The sequence below is a fragment of the Nelusetta ayraudi genome, unplaced genomic scaffold, assembly GCF_046127955.1.
Source record: "Nelusetta ayraudi isolate G7.1 ecotype Tasmania unplaced genomic scaffold, CSIRO-AGI_Nayr_v1 ptg000042l, whole genome shotgun sequence".
Taxonomy (NCBI): Eukaryota; Metazoa; Chordata; class Actinopteri; order Tetraodontiformes; family Monacanthidae; genus Nelusetta; species Nelusetta ayraudi.
In genome coordinates this window covers 304,322-322,324 of record NW_027466092.1, presented here as the reverse complement: position 1 = coordinate 322,324, position 18,003 = coordinate 304,322, and the positions used below count along the sequence as shown (strand labels likewise).

Genomic DNA, 18,003 nt, shown 5'->3' with positions numbered 1-18,003 from the left:
GTCGCCTGGCGACTCGGCGTGCCTCAGTCTGTCTGTAGGTGTGAGTGTGGGTTGTCGTACCGACTGGCAACCCGTTCAGGGTGTGTGACCCCCCAACCCGCCCATCGCAGCACAGGGACAGCTGGGATTGGCTGCAGCGCTCCTGCCAGCTGGCGTGCAGAATGAGCGGTGATAAACATATTATTATGATTATTATTATTATTAGTTGAGTGTTTGGTTGCACCTCCTCCTGCAGGCCTGTCCTTGCTGTGATTGGGCCTCAGTGGAGCTGCTGGACCTTTGAGAAGTGTCTCCTGCTGGGACTTCCAGGTTCAAACTGTCCCTCAGGGGTTTTTACATGCGTGTCACTCACATCTGCCCTCTCCTACTCACCCCCCTGTGTCGCCTCTCTGGGGGACGTGGCACACACTGTATGTCAGCCTGGCGACATCTCTCCTTTGGCCTGCGGGAGGCGCCGCAGGAGAGGAGCCCTACGTGCTCGGGGTCAGCGGCAGCCAATCGTCTCTGCCAAAAACACCTGCTAGAAACGCAGCAATTTGCATCTCCGCTGCTCCGGAGAATTCCTGGGGGGGGGGTTTGGAGGGGGGGGCTCCGCCGGCTCTGTCGCTGTCGGGTTCAAGTGATGTCACGGGGGGGCCGGCGGCAGATTTAAGCAGGTTTTAGTCGGACGCTAATCCCCTTGTGGCCGACGCCGTGGCTGCGGAAAAGAAGCGAAACCCCCCCCTGACCTCCCCCGTCAATGGCCTGCATCATCCCTGCTGGATTAAAGCGTCTTGTCCCCTCCCACTTCCTGCTGCTGTTGTCCAGCAGGTCATTTTTCTCTCTCTCTCTCTTTGTAACCCCCAATTTATTGAACCTGGTTGTCACTTTGGAAAACCTCACACCAGAAACAACCATGATTCCTGCTGTGAGCTGAACTGAACCTCCCCAGGTGTGTTTTCTGTATCTGTGTGTGTGTGTGTGTGTGTGTGTGTGTGTGTGTCAGCTTTCTTTCCAGCGTTTCCACCGCTGAATTATTTAGTTGAGCAGCCAGCAGGGAGCTACATGATAGTGGCTGCTTAATGGAGTGGGGCAGGGACGGGGCGGGGGGGCGGGGGGGGGGGGGGGGGGGGGGGGGGGGGGGGCTCCACCTGCAACACCAGGTAAATGGGTGAGTGGTATCTCACCTTTCACCCCCCCCCCCCCCCCCCCGTCCCTCTCCCCTCCCCCCGGATTGGCAGTGAGGGTAACTGGAGAGTGAAAGGCGAGTCGCTGCTCCTCCGTTCCGTTCCTCCCTCGCTGTCGCCGCTGCTGCTGCCGCCGCCGTCGTGGTCGTGGTCGTGGTCTTCCGTCATGCCCAACTCCAGCAAGCAGCCGCATCTCGGTGCCTCTCTCGGCCCCCAGCGGGGCCCCGACTGGAGCGACGGCCAGAGGGTGGGCGGCCGCTGCCACTACTGCGGCACCGTCGCCGGGCGTGCGGAGTCTGTGCCGTCGGCTGGGTGGGTTCAGCCGGGAGGGAGGGGGGTAGCTGGGCTCCCCCCGGGGGGTCTCCAGGCGCTGAAGGGGGGCTGCCGGTTGGAGGTGAGCGCCGGCCCCCTCCTCCCCCGGACCCCGGGTCCACCGGCGGGCCCGCTGCCACTGGACTTTCCCCTGGCGGAGGAGGCTCCTGGGTCTTACTGCCAGCAGCTCCTGCTGGCCAGAGTGGCTCAGAGCTACGGAGCTGCAGGCGGGGGGGCGGAGCCGACCTGGGATCAGGGACAGGCGCGAGCTGCGGCTGCACCTGCCCGTGCTCCACCTCCTCCTCCTCCTCCCCCTCCGCCCCCTCCTCCTCCTCCCCCTCCCCCTCCCCCTCCTGTCCTGGAGCTGAGCCGTCTGTACCGGGACTCTCTGGGATCTCAGTCGATCTCTTCCTCTCCGGCCGTCTACGGGCTGCAGCCCTCCTCCTCCTCCTCTCTGCTTCCTGTTTACGCCGCTGCCCTCGCGCACGCCGCCTACGACGGCCTCGACCGCTCGGCCGCCGCCAGCTCCGCGGCCGACCCGACCTCGCAGGGAATGGACGCCGGCGGTCTGCCTCGGGCTTACGGCGCCGTGGCCTCTCAGCGGCTGCCCTACGACCCCGGCTACGACCCCGGCGCCGTCATGATGGGCGGGGCCACGGCCGGGGCCGTCTCTTCTGGCCTACCACTCCACCACCCCGGCGCCGCCACCGCCGCCCCCGACCCCAGGAAGATGGTGGACCCGGCCTTCCTGGGCTACCTGCGGTCCGAGGGCCTGGCAGAGAGCACCATCACGCTGCTGCTGCAGCACGGCTTCGACTCGCTGCCCCCACTGGCCATGATGGAGGAGCACGACGTGCGCTCGGTGGCGCCCAACCTGGCGCAGGCGCGCGTCCTCTCCCGCGTGGTGCAGGCCTGCAGGGGCGGCTCGCCGGCCGCCGGCCGCGCCCGCTCCAACAGCTTCAGCCACCGCGGCGAAGTCTACGTGCAGCCGCAGGGTCTCACCATGGACCCCAGCCTCATGCAGCAGCCCGCCGTCACCACCATCCAGACCGTCTCGCCCCGGATGGGTTTGGATTATGTGGGCAGGAGGCCCAGCAGCGCCCCCTCCCAGCACCTCCTGGAGACCACCACCTACCCGGCGCCGCGGCCCCTGGTTGCCGGGACCTTCCCGCTCAGTCCCGTGGGGTACACCGGGGGTTCTGGGGGCTCCCTGGTTCAGACCAGGCCCCTCCCCCTCTACAGCGCCCACAGCGGTCTGGCCCTGTCCGCTCTGGGACAGCAGCCCACCGCCGCCGTCGGCGTCCCTCTGGGGACCCCTGGAACGGCGCCCAAGACCTTCTCGGGCTCCTACTCGCCCATTGAGCTGATGAAGCGGGCCCCCGCCCTGCCGCCCGCCTCGCCGGTGGCGGCGCAGAGCCCCCTCCACAGCCCGCAGCTGCTCCGCAAGGGAATCAGCGGCGCCACCGGCGCCGTCGAGAACTCTGTGCTTCCTGCCGCCTCGTCCTCCAGCCTGCAGCCTCAGAACCTCAACAGCAACAAGCTGGTCGGACGCCGCACGGGTCCGCCGGTCATCGTCTCCACCATGACGGCCGCGGCAGACCCAAGTAATGTTCGACTCCCCCCCGCCTCACTTCCTCTCCCCCGCCTGTCTTTTGGTGTTTCGCGTGGATGCAATGCGCGGTGAGATTTGTCTCTGCTGCTATAAATCTTGACACGCTAGGAGAGAAAAAAAACAATCCGACTGACTGACTGACTGACTGACTGACTGACAGTCCTTTTGAATGGAGAAGCAGCGTGCAAAGATGCGTCTGACAAGTTAAGCTGCTTCCCTCTGAGGGGTCTCTGAAAAGGAAAAAAAAACAACAACATGCAACTATTTATACGTGTGTTGCAGCAGAGTTGTGTCATTTGCCGCAGGCTTTCTTGTCTCATCAGTCAGATGAAATATTTGACTTTTATTTTATTTTTTTTATAAGCGGCACTTCAGTTATTGAGGTCAATGCAGTGCTTGTGTCTTTCTCTTTGGCTGGCTGGAATGGCGGGGGATGGTTTTGATGGAGCCATTTGTTTTGTTGTTGTTGTTTTTGTTTAAGTTGTTTTTCCCGACCAGCCGATGGTCTTTGAAACACTTGTAGATTTGGAGGAAAATTATCGGTGGATTTTAGTGAGAAAACAATCAGGCGTGAGCCTTTTCCAAGACGGCTCGGAAAACTGTTTTTTTCTCTGTCTCCTTCTTCTTCTTCTTCTTCTTCTTCTTCTTCTTCTTCTTCTTCTTCTTCTTCTTCTTCTTCTCCTCCTTCTTCTCCTCCTTCTTCTTCTTCACCACCTCACATTTAATTAATTTGAGCAAAACCTGCGTTTGTATGACTCTCTTTCATGTTTTTATTTTTTTTACACCGTACTCTCCCTTAATCACCGGCTTAAGTGACTCAAATCCAGTTAGCCTAATTGGATGTAGAGTTGTGGAGACAATAATAGGTATCTGTTTATAGACGCCCGGCTGTTCTGCTGCTCATGTCGTTGGCTCGCAGCAACTCATAAAACCACCGATGATAAAACTCACAGCCGGCATTTAAAGAAAAAAGTTGCAGGTGTTCAAACTGAAGAGTCGATTGAATGAACATTTCCTTGTGCTCCGTGCTGCTCCGGAATCAGTTTCCAGCCGCCTCCCTCTTTGGTTACGACTTTGTTGTTGGACCGAGAGATAAAATCACCCTTTTAAAAGCATTTGTTATGAAAAACTTTCCCTGTTGCCGTGCAGCAGCAGGGTCAGACTGACAGAGGCAGTTTTGAGTTTTGTCCACAGGTTCCCTCTCAGACCTGATTATCAGGCAGATATTCTGAAAACTCTTGTTCACCTTACGCAAGGTCGGCTAAAGTTGTGCGGCGACGTTCTGTTCGATTAACAGAATGATTTCAGCGTTTTTTTTACCGGATTTTATTCCGATGATTTGACAAAAGTCTTGGGAGGGTAGTTACTTTTCTTCTTGATGAAGTTTGATGAGCTTTTTACGAAAGACCAGACCTCAGCCTTGAGTCCAGGTTCTAGTTGTACTCCTGTGCAATTTGCCTTAAAAAAAAAAAATGTTTTATCCCTTAAGTCATCCTTTCTTCTCACCTTCTTCTGCGGCTCTTTGGCTGAGCCATGGCTGGGAAGTGTATTGTGCATTATTACTGCGCAGCTGCAGCGCTGAAGCCTTCCACCTCCTCTGTCCCACATGTTTTCCACAAAGCAAAACTCATCCCCTCGTTGTCGCTTACATTTGTTGCTTCAGCAACTTTATCTGATAACAGGCACTGATCGCCACACTTACTGCTTAATTGTTTGTTGCCAGGCAACCGGAGGGACGGAGGGAGGGAGGGACGGCGTAATCGGTCGTAATCAGAGCCAGATAATCTCCCACATGTGAGGATGGAGAAGGAGAACGGCCTGCGTGCAGCGGCGCCTGTTGATTGGCTGAACTCAGCCGCCTGGTTTTTGAGTGTTTAGGAGGAAAAACAAATGAAGTGGAAAACAGTGTCAGTAGGAGCTCAATAAAAGAACATGCATTTATTCTCCTCTTTCTTTCCCTCTGTCTTGCTTCTCAGAACAGTTCATCTCAGAGATTGCTTGTCACCACCCTCCCTGCCCCTCCCCCCACTCTCGCTTGCTCATTACATTCGTGGCATTTCATGTTCAAACATGCATATTGATGAAAAGTTGACACGTGATTCATTTCTTCTTCTTTTTTTTTGCACCTGCTGAATAAATTGGCCGCTCTGCCGGTTCAGAGTCAGCTTCTCCTTCTTCTTCTTCTACTTCTTCTTCTTCTTCTCCTTCTTCTCCTCCTTCGCTTCATCGCCTGACATCAAAGTTTAAGCGCCGCTGCAGCAGCGCCGGCTCCCGCTTTTCCATCCTCGCTAGCAGAGTTCCACGTGGCCCCTAGCGTGATTAGCGGAGGCGAAAGCGGTGGCTGCTTTTACAGAATTCATGCTCAGTGTACAGGTGGTGGGGGTCGTGATGGTGGTGGTAGTGATGGAGGGGGTGGTGGTGGTTGTGATGGTGCTGGTGGTGGAGGTGGTGATGTTGGTGGTGGTGGTGGAGGTGGTGTTGCTAGTGGTTGTGGTGTTGGTGGAGGTGGTGATGTTGGTGGAGATGGTGGAGGTGGTGGTGTTGGTGGAGGTGGTGATGTTGGTGGAGGTGGTGTTGCTAGTGGTTGTGGTGTTGGTGGAGGTGGTGATGTTGGTGGAGATGGTGGAGGTGGTGGTGTTGGTGGAGGTGGTGTTGCTAGTGGTTGTGGTGTTGGTGGAGGTGGTGTTGCTAGTGGTTGTGGTGGTGGTGTTGCTGATGGTTGCGGTGGTGGAAGCGGTGGGAGCGTGCAGAGCATGCGTGCTCCTCCCCCGCTGGCCGCCCGTCTTGGGTTGGCTAAACCCATAAGTCCAGTTAATAATGGCATTAAACGCCGGAGCCCGGCTTGCTGCGCGACAGTTCCCTTTCCGCCCCGAGCAGGGAGAGCGCCCAGCAGCACTCGCAGTGATTGGCCATGGAGCTGTCCGTCAGCGGCCTCCCGCAGAGCGGCGGCGTCGCAGGTGGGTACAACCCTTCGGCTAGATTAGAGGCTGCCATTGGCCCGCGGCCCACCTCGGGGTTTGTGCTGGTAAGATTAGCGCAGGTGAGGAGACTTTGAGAATGCCGGCACGTGGTCTCCCCCTCCCCCTCCCCCTCCTCCCTCCCCCACTCGCCCCTCCCCCCTCCCACGCTGGAGATAATCCACAGAACATCTTTAGCCCTGCTTTTTCTGGCCTGGAGAATTAGGAGGTGCTGCGTGTTGGAGGGCGGGGCTTGTAGCTCACTGGAGGGGTGGGGGGGCTATTTTGAAGCCACTGTTGGATTTGTAGCTCTTTGTGTTCACCTGTGTGCGTTGCCCTTGCAATCTTCTTTTGCTGGTTTAAAGTCAAAAGATGTCAAAGTGTTCAGTAGCTGCGTTTCCATCACCCCTAGAATTGCGCAATATCTAAATATTGCAATAAAAAACTGGTCATGGAATCGCCTAAACTTGGAAAAGCCTCTCAAATATGGCTAAAAGCTTTTGATGCTCTCATGGGGGGCGGGGGGGTTCAGACGTATCAATATAGAGGTATATCGCAAAAGTTGAATGGAAAGACTTTTTTGGCATTTACACGTCACCGGACGTGACATACGGGGTCACGTGACCAGTTCACTGACCAAGAGAGAAGTCTTACAATCGTTCTTGACATCAAACAAACGTAAACAAACGAAAGCGTAATTCTCGTAAATTTGCGTCATTTACGTAATTCTCGTAAATCTCACGAGACGAGATTTTACGAGAATTACAGCTAATGTGCTTCACAGCATTCAACGCTAGTGACAGTTGTTATGAAGCCCCGCCCAACCCCCCTCGCAGCCCTCCGCCTGGCGCTCCGCGCCGCTCCCGCTGGCGCCTGAATGGGATTTTAATTTGCCAGCCGGTCGGTCGTGTTGGAAGGACACAGCCGCTGTTCTCAGGTGATGTCAGCGTGGCCCCGCCCCCCCAGTCAGGTGGAGGAAAGTGTTGCTTTTAGGCGTTCTTTTGTGCACCGCTACTTTGCCGTTTATCGCTTGAAAACACGTCTTTTGCAAGAATCCAGTCTCTCGTTCACACACACACACACACACACACACACACACACACACACACACATAGCATGCAGACACGCAGCAGCAGCTGCAGCCTGCACTCACACCCCAGATGTTGCTCTCTCGGCGGCAGGAAGTGTTTGTCTTCATCTGAGGGCCAGCTGGATCTGACAGAGGGACACAAGGGCGCGACCCAACGTTCCCCGTCTGTACGTCCATCCTCCTCTTCTTCCTCTTTCGTGCTATTTGTCGAGTATTATCATGGTGATACATGGTGACGTCGACGGCAAGACCTCTTTATATTTCAACGCACGCTAACAGCACGTGTTCCCCCGCATAGCTTCCTGCAACATTTAAGGTTGAGTTTCAGCTCTGACACTGTGGCGCGGACAACAAGATCCTCAACCACCCTGGGACTTCCTGTCTGAGGCTAACAAACCCCTCCCCCCACAGGAAGACCATCGCCCCAACGGTTCAGACGGCTGACTGGAGGCTAACAGCTTACGCTACCTGTCCAGGAATAGGCTGAGAATTAAAGGGAGGGAAATCCTGCACACCATCTGTGTGTGTGTGTACACTCGTATGGTGGGGGAGAAGGTGGGGGTCACGTGTCAGCGCTGGCTAATCCCTGCGATATGAATGAGCGGAGACGGACGAGCGGTTGGGGCCGCGGCGTTCGAAGGAGGAATGTAGCTTTTTAGAATCATCAGCGCTGCTCTTCTGTTCACATCCAGCACTGCCAGTTGTGCCTTGATGTATTATGTACTCAGCCACTGCCTGCTGGTTGGGTCTCTTAATAGAATAACGATGATGGATGTTTTTTTTTTTTTTTTCCTTACCCCCTCCTTGTAGGTCAGCCTCCATCAAACTGAATCCCAAATGGTTGAGGTTGGAGCGCTGGCTGACGTTGGGCCTCCAACGAGGCCTCACGGCAGGCGGAGGGGCAGCCGCGGTGGTGGAAATAAGTTTGTGGACACCTCATGCATTTGTGATGCAATGGTATCGCGCTAAAATCAGTCTGAAGTCTCCCAGTGCAGTTTATTTCAGTGCAGTTGGCAACATTTATCCACATGCTGCCCCTGCGCTGCTCCGTCCAGCTCACAACTGGAGGCTTCAGCAGGACGAGGTCCCTGCAACACAACAAGAGTACGAGCACTACAGGGATTTAGTTTTTCTTATTTTCTCCTATTAACAATAAATGACAAAGTCATTTTCTTTTGTTTGTGTGCCTCTGATGTAGCCAAACACAAGAAAAAATGCAGTCAAGTATTTAATAACAATAACTGGGAAAGACTTAAAAATTTCCGAAAACCTGTTCCCACTACTGTATGTTCAAGGACGTCCTAGATTTAAAAGTTGGCTCCACAGAAGTAATTTAACTGCTCTTCTTGCGTGAAGATAAGATATGGCCAGCTGGGGGCGCTGTGTTAATGGCAGCTTTAGTATTTTTCCATGTTACAAGTCACTAAATGCTTTAAATCAAGCAAACAGCGTCGGTGTCTGGCTCAAATCTGATTGTCCATCTTTACACCCTGTTGTTCACCCATCGTCCACTTTCTCACGTATCGCTATCCAAGGGTTGTTGGTGCTTTGAAGTTTTCCACAGAATAAGAACCAGAACCTTTAGGAAAAACTCAAGGAGCAGGAGAACCAAAGTCAAATATTCCAACCGGCACCTGGTAAATACAGGAGCCAAATATCCTCTGGGGGAAACTACAGATCCAGGGGAAAGTTATTTTTCCACCACAGTAGGTTTCTTTAAGTGTTCCTCCTCCCTCCAAACTCAATCTCCTCCCTCCAGTGTCGCTGGTTGCCTCGGGGTGGATGGTTCCAAACTGTTGCTTGTGGTCACAGTGGGACTGATGATGGTTTGAGCCGATGAGGAACAGCTGCTCTCCCTCAGCCACTGACGGCTCCAGTGCCGTGCTTGTGTGTTTGCGTCGGTCAGTGTGTGACGGTGGCCGCTGACCTCTGACCTCTGGGTCGCCAGCGCTGCGCCGGGTCTAGATGTTGGCTTGGACCCTATCTCATTGTCTTCTCTGCTGCTGCTGCTGCTGCTGCTGCTGCTGCTGCTGCTGAGCAGAGTGATGAATCACAGCACTTAGGAGACCTGCGGTTGGTTTTGGTTAATTAGTAGTTTGTGGTTTTTTAAGTGTGTTTGTTTGTTTTGCTAATTTCCTAAACAAGTCAGTTGCAAACAGTTTCCAACTTCAGGCTCTGAAAATTAATGAAGTGGTCTGCGAATGAATTCCGAAAGAATTTTTTTTATTATTGAATATTCAAGGAAGTTTTTAGGTTGTTGTTTTTTTTTATGTGTTCTCTGCCTTCTGGAAGTGAATGCAGGGGGAGATGTTTTAGGCTTCGGCATACCTGCTGTCTGACTGGACTGCATTATTTTTTATTTTTTTATTTAGGACAGTGTCATCTGTCATTGCAGTGCTGGCTGAGTCTCGACTGCCCTGATCAAAAATCCAGAGTCCGTCCAGCCCGAGACAGACTGAGACCCTTAAAAAGTGGTCTGGAGTCCGAGACCAACCTCCAGTGCTACAACTCCAGCTCTCACGTTGTGCGAAATATACCTTCTTTTTTTTTCTTTTTTTTAACAATACCGAGTGTGTGTCCTTCATGTGATTCATCCTTCCTTCTGCCTGATTGATCCACTTTTCAGAAGATGTTTTGTGTGTGTGTGTGTGTGCGCGCGCGCGTGTGTTGTCTGTGAAACAAACTGCTACTATTCTGCTCATGTTTATCATCATGTTTGTTCTCCTGGTTGATTTTTATTTTTTTTTTGTCACCAGGCTGTTTTGTTTTGGGGGACAGCGGCGTCGTGCTCACGCCGCTCCAACGGCGGCGCTTTGATATAATCTCCCCAATTATCCGCCACCAACTCAGCCTCATTTTCCTGCCGCCGCGGCCGCACAGTGCCGGCTGTTATTCCGTGTATTTTCCTGTCTTTATTTATTTAATTACGTGTGGCACCAGCACACCTCAACCCTCCTCTCTTTATTTTGTTTTTTTCCTCCCTCCATCCCTCCCTCACCCCTCCACCTTCCTCTCTGTCTCACTCAGTGGTGGGCAGGTCACCCTGAATTATTCATCAGTGTGAAATGAAAAAGCTCATGGATATTGAATATCCCCTCTGAAGTGGTGGCCAACCTTGTGGGGTTTCTTTTTTTCTCTTCTCCTCTCGCCGGAAAAAAAGTGTTTAAAAAAAAAAAATGCACCCATCAGATTTTGTTGCCAAGCTGTTTCAAAGGTTAACTAACTGATTGCTTTACCTGCTGCACATATTGTGTTTCTCCGCCGCTCTCTGACCGGAGTCGAGGGTCGGGGGGGGGGGGAGGAAACGGGAGACGGGTGAGAAACGGAGCAGTTACCTGTGTTTCCGGCCGGCTGCGGGAGTGCGGCTGCGGTCGGATGTGGTCGTCCTCCCTAACCGACTGCTTGTCGCGTCTCTCCGTCGTGGCCGTGCGCTGCTGTTGTCCTGCGGTCGGATCCACAGTGGCGGCTCCCGGATCGTCTCGCTCCAGGGAAACACAGAGACGCTGACGGAGGAGGAGGAGAATCCCGCCTGCTCGACGGGCGTTGTCTGCTTTTTTCTTCACGTTATGACTGATTTTTCATCCAGTCATAACGTGTTTGCCGGCATCACTATCTGTGTTTCTATTGCAGTTTTTCGCAAAATAAAAGCGATATTTCCAAAATTTCGACAAAGTACAATTGCTATTTGCAGGTGTTTCCATTGAAGCTTTTTTGATCATGTTTTTTTTTTTTCATTTTCTCTGGTCAGTGAACTGGTCAAGTGACCCCGTGCGTCACGTCCGCTGACGTGTAAATGTGGAAAGAGTGTTTCCATGACCCTTTTGCGATATACCTCTATATGGATACGTCTGAAAAACCATCTCAAGAGAGCATCAAAACCTTGCAGCCATATTTGAGAGGTTTTTCCAAGTTTAGCTGTTTCCATCACCTAGTTTTTTATTGCGATCTTTAGGTTTTTCGTAATTCTAGAGGTGATGGAAACGCAGCTAGTGTCTGTATTTGTTTCCCTGATTGAGTTGGAAGAGTCTCAGCGATGTCACAATGCAGAGGAGTGAAAAAATAGATTAAAAATTGAATAGAAGCCCCTCCTCTGTCTCATGATACACAAACACGTTTTTTGTTGTTTGGTTTTGTCCCGGTGAAGAACTGGCGTTCGCCCCCTGCGCCGCTTCCCATTAGCCAGTCACACTGCTGCTGCTGCTGCTGCTGCTGCTGCTGCTGCTGCTGCTGCTGCCCTGAACCCTCTCAGTCATTGCAGTTTGTTCCCAATTTCCACCGCAGCGCAGACAATTACTCAGGAATTCTTTTAGGATCGTTCCCAGGCTGCACAGCAGGCCAAATGCAGCCGCAGCAGCAGCAGCAGGCGCATTGGGGAGTGGGGGGGGTTTGCGTGTATGTATGGGGAGGGGGCTTCACTGGGAGAACCTCCTCTAAACGCACTTCCAGCAAGGAGAGAGAGAGAGAGAATGGAAACTGATTGGTCTCAATGAAACCAGTCAGTTGTCTTCTGTGTGCGTCATCTCACTAAACAACACCTAGATTGGATGAGGTGGCTGACAGGTGGCCAGTGGAGGAGTGTCGGTGTCAGGCGGTCCAGGTAGGGAGGTTTGTGGGCTGCACAAAGTCCAAATGCTGGGAAAAAAAACTAGTAGGATTTTTTTTTTCTTCCAAGAAATTTGAACTACATATTTGTGTGCTTTGTTTTTTTTTAGGTTTAAAACGTTTTCAATCTGACCGTCTCAGATTTGATGCAACACACAGGAAGTGAAGTATCGGGTGCAGTGTTCTGTCACCAGAGACGTCAGAAGGAACAGAAGTGAAAACAAAAAGTATGTCTGCAAAGGGGCACCAGAGATTTAACTAACTGAGTAAATAAATCAGTAGATGGATACGTCTCTCTGAGGGGAGCTGCAGTGAGGAGGAGAGGAGATGGAAAGTAACCACAAAGACACACAAGTTTAGAAAAAAAGCTTTTTTTTCAGCCCAATCTTTTCCACAAGAACATTCCGTCCTGACTGAGGCAAAACACACACACACACACACACACACACACACACACAAGGGATGCCGAGCAGCGTCAGGTGTTCCAGGTGTCGTATCGTGTGACCAGAACCTGGGATGGAGGGAATGAGGAGGAGGGGCGGGGTGAGTCGGCCGTGCCAGTGTGAAATATCAGCCGCAGTGGTGGTGGTGGTGGTGGTGGTGGTGGAGGAGGAGGTGAGGGAGGGAGGGAGGGAGGAGAGTTGGGGAGTTGTCTTTCCAGCGGACGAGGCGGCGGTGGAGCTCGTCGATGATGAAAATGGCTGCGAGTGTGGAGGCGAGTGGATCTTTAAAGGGCCGTAAGCGGACACCTCGTCCTGCCTGATGTCTGACGACCCGCCGTGTTTACCGTAATGGAGCGCAGCTGCTCGGCAGCTTCTCCGGGTTAATAGCCATGTGACAGCTTCACTGGGAGGAGGAGGGGGGGAGAGGGCCGAGGGGGTGGGAGGCATTTTATCTGTGTGTGTGTGTGTGTGTGTGTGTGTGTGTGTGTGTGTGAGAGTGTGTGTGCGCGCGCGCGCTTGCATGCATTTTATTTACTTGCGCGACTCTGCCGAGCGGCGTGCAGGGGCGGCGCTGGGGGAGGCTGGAACGGCGCTGCGCCTCCTCCTCACTCTGCCAGGCCAGATGGCCCGAGAGAGAGAGAGAGAGAGAGAGAGAGAGAGAGAGAGAGAGAGAGAGAGAGAGAGAGGAAGAGAGAGAGAGGAAGAGAGAGAGAGGGAGGGAGGGAGAGAAGGGGGGGTTCTGGAAGGAAGAAGTGGAAGGAGGAGAAGCTCTCAGTGGTGCCAGAGTGGCCTCCTCCTCCTCCTCCTCCTCCTCCTCCTCCACCACCTCCGTCCCCAGAGCCGCCACATCTGGAGACCACCTGCAGCTGGCTCCACCCTTCCACACATCCATCCCTCCCTGCACCCCCTCATCCTCCACCCCTCCACCCCCTCCATCCCTCTATCCCCCATCCTCCCCATCTCCATCCCTTCACCCCCACCCCCGCTATCACACTGTCACTGCTCTTGTTTTCCACTTTTTGGGGGGCAGCTGTGTGGTTTGGACAGACTTCTTGCCGGGCGTTATTATGGTTTAGCGGAACTGTCACAATATCAATATCAAAAAGAGGAGGAAGTGATGTCACAGCACCCCCTGGTTGTGTTTCTCTCCTGCTCCTTGTTGAGTGGCTGGGCTGACTCTGCCGTTCTGTTGGAGAATATCACTCTCCTCCTCCTCCACACGGCTAAATGCTAACATTAGCACGTACCGCTCCGTCAGTGTACAGACCAAACGCCAAGAGCGCCATCCGCTGGACTCACTGCTCAACTTCGACACAGCAGCGGCCCTGTGATGTCAGTTATTTGTTTCCTCGTCCTTGTCAGCGGAGGGCCGGCGCTCCCTGCAGGCGGCCGGTTTGTTTTGGTGCACGTCAAGTGTCAAGCTTTTGTCTGGTTTTTGTTTTTGTTGGGGGTGGAGGCGGGGGGCGTGGGGTGTGGGGGGTTGCTCTTCCTGTCCCCCTCCTTAGTTTGCCATTCCTTTGCCTTCATGCTGTAATTTAGTTGTCACCTTTCTCTTCCCTCATCCTCAGGGAAGGCAGCGTCGACTCTGCCGTGCTGTAGTCGGGGTGGGGGTGGGGGTGGAGGAGATGGGGGGGTGGGTTGGGGGTCGCTCATGGCTGGTGTGTGTGTGTGTGTGTCTGCTGTGTGTAGTTGCCTGGTTGCCTCGGGCTGGGTGTGTGTTTGCTGGCTGTCTTTGCCTGAGCAGGTGCCTCCCAGTGGATAAGCCCCAGCTAATAAAATCAATTTCCGAGCCGGGGTCATTTCAAACGACGTCACCGAAAACTACATCACTGCCGCTCCCCCCGCCCCCCCTCCCTCCCCTCCCCTCTCACCCCCCCGCCCCCCCTCTCACCTCCCCTTCCTCTCCATCCCTCACCCCCCGTGCTCACCCGTTCCTCACCCCTGTACAAACTAAACACCTCCAGCCTCAACAGCTCAGCCGCCTTTCTTCCAAATCCCAGGCAGCACAGATCTGTGTGTGTGTGTGTGTGTGTGTGTGTGTGTGTGTGTGTGCATGTGTGTGTGTGTGCGTGTGTGCGTGTGTGTCTGTGTGCACGTGATAAATCTGTTATCACGGTGCAAGTGTGTTGTACATCTGTAACTTTGTGTGAACATTTACTGATATTGTGGTTGGTTGCACACACACACACACACACACACACACACACACGCACACACACTGATGTACTGGAGACGGTGACTGTGCATTATTTATACACTTTGCATGCGATGCCTTTGCAGATAAGAGGATCATTTTCCATAAGCTCCGCTTTTGCAGATTTTCCGGTTGCACACAGAGATTTTCTCTCCTCTAATTGGCTGCTTGAGGTCCTTTTTATTTTTTTTTTTACCTTTGTTGCCTTTTTGCCTCAGGCGTTGGTTTGATTAAAGCAAAATCAATTGAAGCACCCGCAAAACTCCTTTGGATTAAAACAACAGTGTGAGCCTTGTGCAGGGGTGGACAAAGTTTTTGACTGGTGGAGCCACAGTGGCTTCTAGAATTTGACCAAGGAGCCGAAGCAGCAGCAGATGGATGGAGTGCTTCGGTGACCCACCTCATAGGAGAAAGAAATACATCATGGGATATGTAGAGAACGTGCTATGATGTCTATTGAACAAAAGCAAAGTTCCAACAAAATCAAATCAAACAAATATCTTCAAGTTCAGAACGCTGAATTACAAAGTTTAACGGACCACATGTGGTCTCCGGGCCGTAGTTTGCCCATGGCTGGTCTGGAGGCCACGTCCCCCTGTGATTGAACTGGATTGTAGAACTCTCGAAAGAAAAAGACGCAAACGGTGCGGTGTGCAGCGTCTGCAGCGCTGCGACCTCAGGCGAGGTTGGACGCAGCAGCAGCAGCAGCAGCAGCAGCAGCAGCAAGCAGCAGCAGCAGAGAGCTGAGTCACATGACACAACTTGACAAGAGATCAAAGACTCTGACGGTCGAGATGGCACAGAAAACTCCACTGGAATCCATCAAGGATCACCAGGAGAATGTCCCTAGGTGCACACTTGGTGTCCATTAAATTTGGTCCATTCCCCAACAGTGGATAAATACGTTTATTAAGTGCAGTGCAGAAGACTTTACACACTGCAGTCGGTCGGAGGAGAAAAGTGCATCAACACCAGCCAAGAACCGTTACAGAGCGAAAGCCAAATAAAATAAGAAAAAAATCCAGCAGCTCCTATTAAAGCTCCCAGGAGTCTCTGTGCTCCAGAGCTGACCCCCCCCCAACCCCCCACGCCCCCCCCACCCTTAAGCCAAGCATCTGAAATGGACCCCAGGCCCTCCGGGGGCCCGGCGTGGTCAGCTGCAGCCCGGCGCTCCGCTTTCTCGCAATCCCCCTCGAGTGCTGCGGGGGGGATTTAACGGCCTCCACGTCCGAGCGGGCAGCGCTGGCAGGGAGGAAGAAAGGGCACTTCCAGTATAATTAGCTGGGTTAGAGAAGAGCGCTCCCGCTCCGCCAGGCCGCTCCGGCCCATTTGAGGGGGCGCCGGCGGAGCGCGACCGCTGCCCTGGATGCTTGACTCAGCCAAAAAAAAAAAAAAAGGTCGACTTCACACCGTCGACGAGCTCCGAGATCTCCCGCTCGCAATGTCAAATTCAGCGTCGGAGTTTCGCGCTCCGGCGGTGGGAAAAAAAAATAAATAATAAATAAAAAAAGCTCAATGTGCTGAAGAGAAAAAGCGTTTTTCTTTTTTTTTTCTTTTTCTTTTTGTATTTGTTCATTTCTTGCCTGCAGACTGACACCCGCTGTGTTTCCGTTTTATTTAGTAACAAAAAGGTTTTCAAGTTTTTAGTCTGACCGCACCAAGGTGTTGAGGGGAAAAGCTTCGAGTGGCTGCTGCCATGTTGATGTGACGCGTGAGGAGGGAAAGAAATCAGTTATTGATTATTGTGTTTGTGTTGTGACGCACCAGTTTGCGCAGGTCAAGAAAGTCGAGGTGTGGACACACTGCATCGCCGGCAGATGTAGCCCTGTAGTGTGTGTGTGTGTGTGTGTGTGTGTGTGTGTGTGTGTGTGTGTGTGTGTGTGTGTGTGGCCTGCTGTGCCAATCTGTTCCCATTAGTGTTCACCCCCCCACCCCCCTCCCCCTTCCCCCAAACACATGACAGCGGCGTGTCAGCTGTCAGCGGCAGCGGCGAGGATGCTGCCGTCGGTTTGGAGGCGGACTCAGACCAGATCTCGCCTCCAGCCACGCCCCCTGATCCGCCTCTGGCCACGCCCCCTCCGCACCTCTGCGGACTCATCATCAAGCCGCACGCAGCCGTCGGTGGAGGAGAAGGAGCATGAAAAGTTGCTCAGTGACGCCTTAGAACTTAGAGCTTAGCACGACCGCACCTGTGTGTCGCCAATGTGTCCGCTCTCAGGCGAGAGTCTCGCCAGAGAGACGCTCCTGTGTAACAGGAATTACCGGCCGTTAAAGGAGCCGCAGCCAATTGGAGTCCATGATTCCTTTTACCCGCAGCGAGCACATCGCAGTCGCTATTCCTTCGAAACAAGCTTATTCGAGGTTTGCAGATCGTTCATTTAAAAGAAACTTGATCTTTTCAATAGTTGTACATTTTAAAGGCAGCGAAGCACAAATGCCAACCCAGCGACTTGGCCTTTTTATTCTTGAAGTTCTCTAAAAGTGGAATTTGCTCCGATTTGAGCAAATTTAAACTGCGAAAACGAGACAATTTGAGTTATGTTTCCATTTTTTTGTTACATATTTGTCCAATCTCAAGGTTTGTGATAACGACTCAAGAAATACCTCACAGACAGAGGAAGCCTCCGTCTCTTGGGACACCAGGATCTGCCACAGTCCCCCTCCACCCTACCGACACACACACACACACACACACACACACACGCACAGCTCCTGCTGCTGCACAGCTTAATGTTATTGAAGTGAGAAAGATCAGAGACGCAGGCGTATCCCCACACTCCATCACCTCCATGCATTTGTGTGTGTGTGTGTGTGTGTGTGTGTGTGTGTGTCTGGCACACAGGAAGTGGGGGATGGAGGGTGGTCGGGGGGGCTGCTGCCGCCTTTGATGGTCACGCTCCCTCAGATGTGTCATCGCTACAGACGGCGACACGTCCCAACGTGTCGTGTCTCTGCTTGTTGGGCCGCTGCCACCAAGGAGCACGCACGCACGCACGCACACACACACACGTGGACGCACATATTGAGCCGGTGATGGTCTGGACCTGTGCAGGGCTCCTCCTCCTCGTCCTCTGCAGCCTGTCAGTGGGAATCAGCTGCGGGCCTCTTTTGTGCGTATCGGTCGCAGGCTGTGTGTCGTGTCGCGTGGAGGCATGATTGCGTTGTGTTGTGTTGTGTTGCAGTCACACCGCTGCAGAAATGCTAAACAGGGCGAATTTCATTTTGGGAGTTTTTTTCTTTTTTTGGGGGGGGGGGTGGTTGTTTGTGCTTTGCAGCCGCTGGTTCTTGCACTCGTCTTTGCAGTTCACCCCCCCATTAAGCCCCCCACCACCACCCACCCCCCATTAAGCCCCCCACCCCACCCCCTCCCAGGGTGCACACTGTGAAGCCAACACACTGGGCTCTGATCGCTTCCCTGGCAGTGTGAGAAAACAGCCCCCAGTCCGCAGCTGTAATGTTGTTGCTGGAGAGCCTTGAATGTGGTATTGTTCTTCTGGGCTCAAATGTTGTGCATGTGCGTGGCCGAATGTGCACGCACGCACGTGTGTGTGTGTGTGTGTGTGTGTGTGTGTGTGGGAGAGAGAGAGAGAGAGAGCGAGAGAGAGACTTTATAAATCTCTTCCCAGT

The 18,003-nt window shown here is 53.4% G+C and overlaps 2 protein-coding genes across 5 annotated transcripts in view; both read left to right on the top strand.

Moving 5' to 3' along the window:
* LOC142893150 (C-terminal-binding protein 2) overlaps nt 1–18,003 on the top strand; it is a 97,881-nt gene that overhangs the window by 51,597 nt on the left and 28,281 nt on the right. The window lies entirely within an intron of this gene.
* On the top strand, nt 1,333–17,581 carry LOC142894220 (uncharacterized). The gene is made up of 4 exons (XM_076035492.1): nt 1,333–3,082; nt 16,351–16,497; nt 16,595–16,624; nt 17,559–17,581. The coding sequence occupies exons 1-4, from the start codon at nt 1,333–1,335 to the stop codon at nt 17,579–17,581; spliced, it is 1,950 nt and encodes a 649-aa protein (XP_075891607.1).

Bases quoted from the DNA above. Each gene is read 5' to 3' on its own strand.
- LOC142894220 (XM_076035492.1), top strand. From the start codon at position 1,333: ATGCCCAACTCCAGCAAGCAGCCGCATCTCGGTGCCTCTCTCGGCCCC. The intron at 3,083-16,350 runs GTAATGTTCGAC...GCGGCGTGTCAG, and splicing joins GACGGCCGCGGCAGACCCAA to CTGTCAGCGGCAGCGGCGAG. The intron at 16,498-16,594 runs GTGGAGGAGAAG...GTCCGCTCTCAG, and splicing joins CAAGCCGCACGCAGCCGTCG to GCGAGAGTCTCGCCAGAGAG.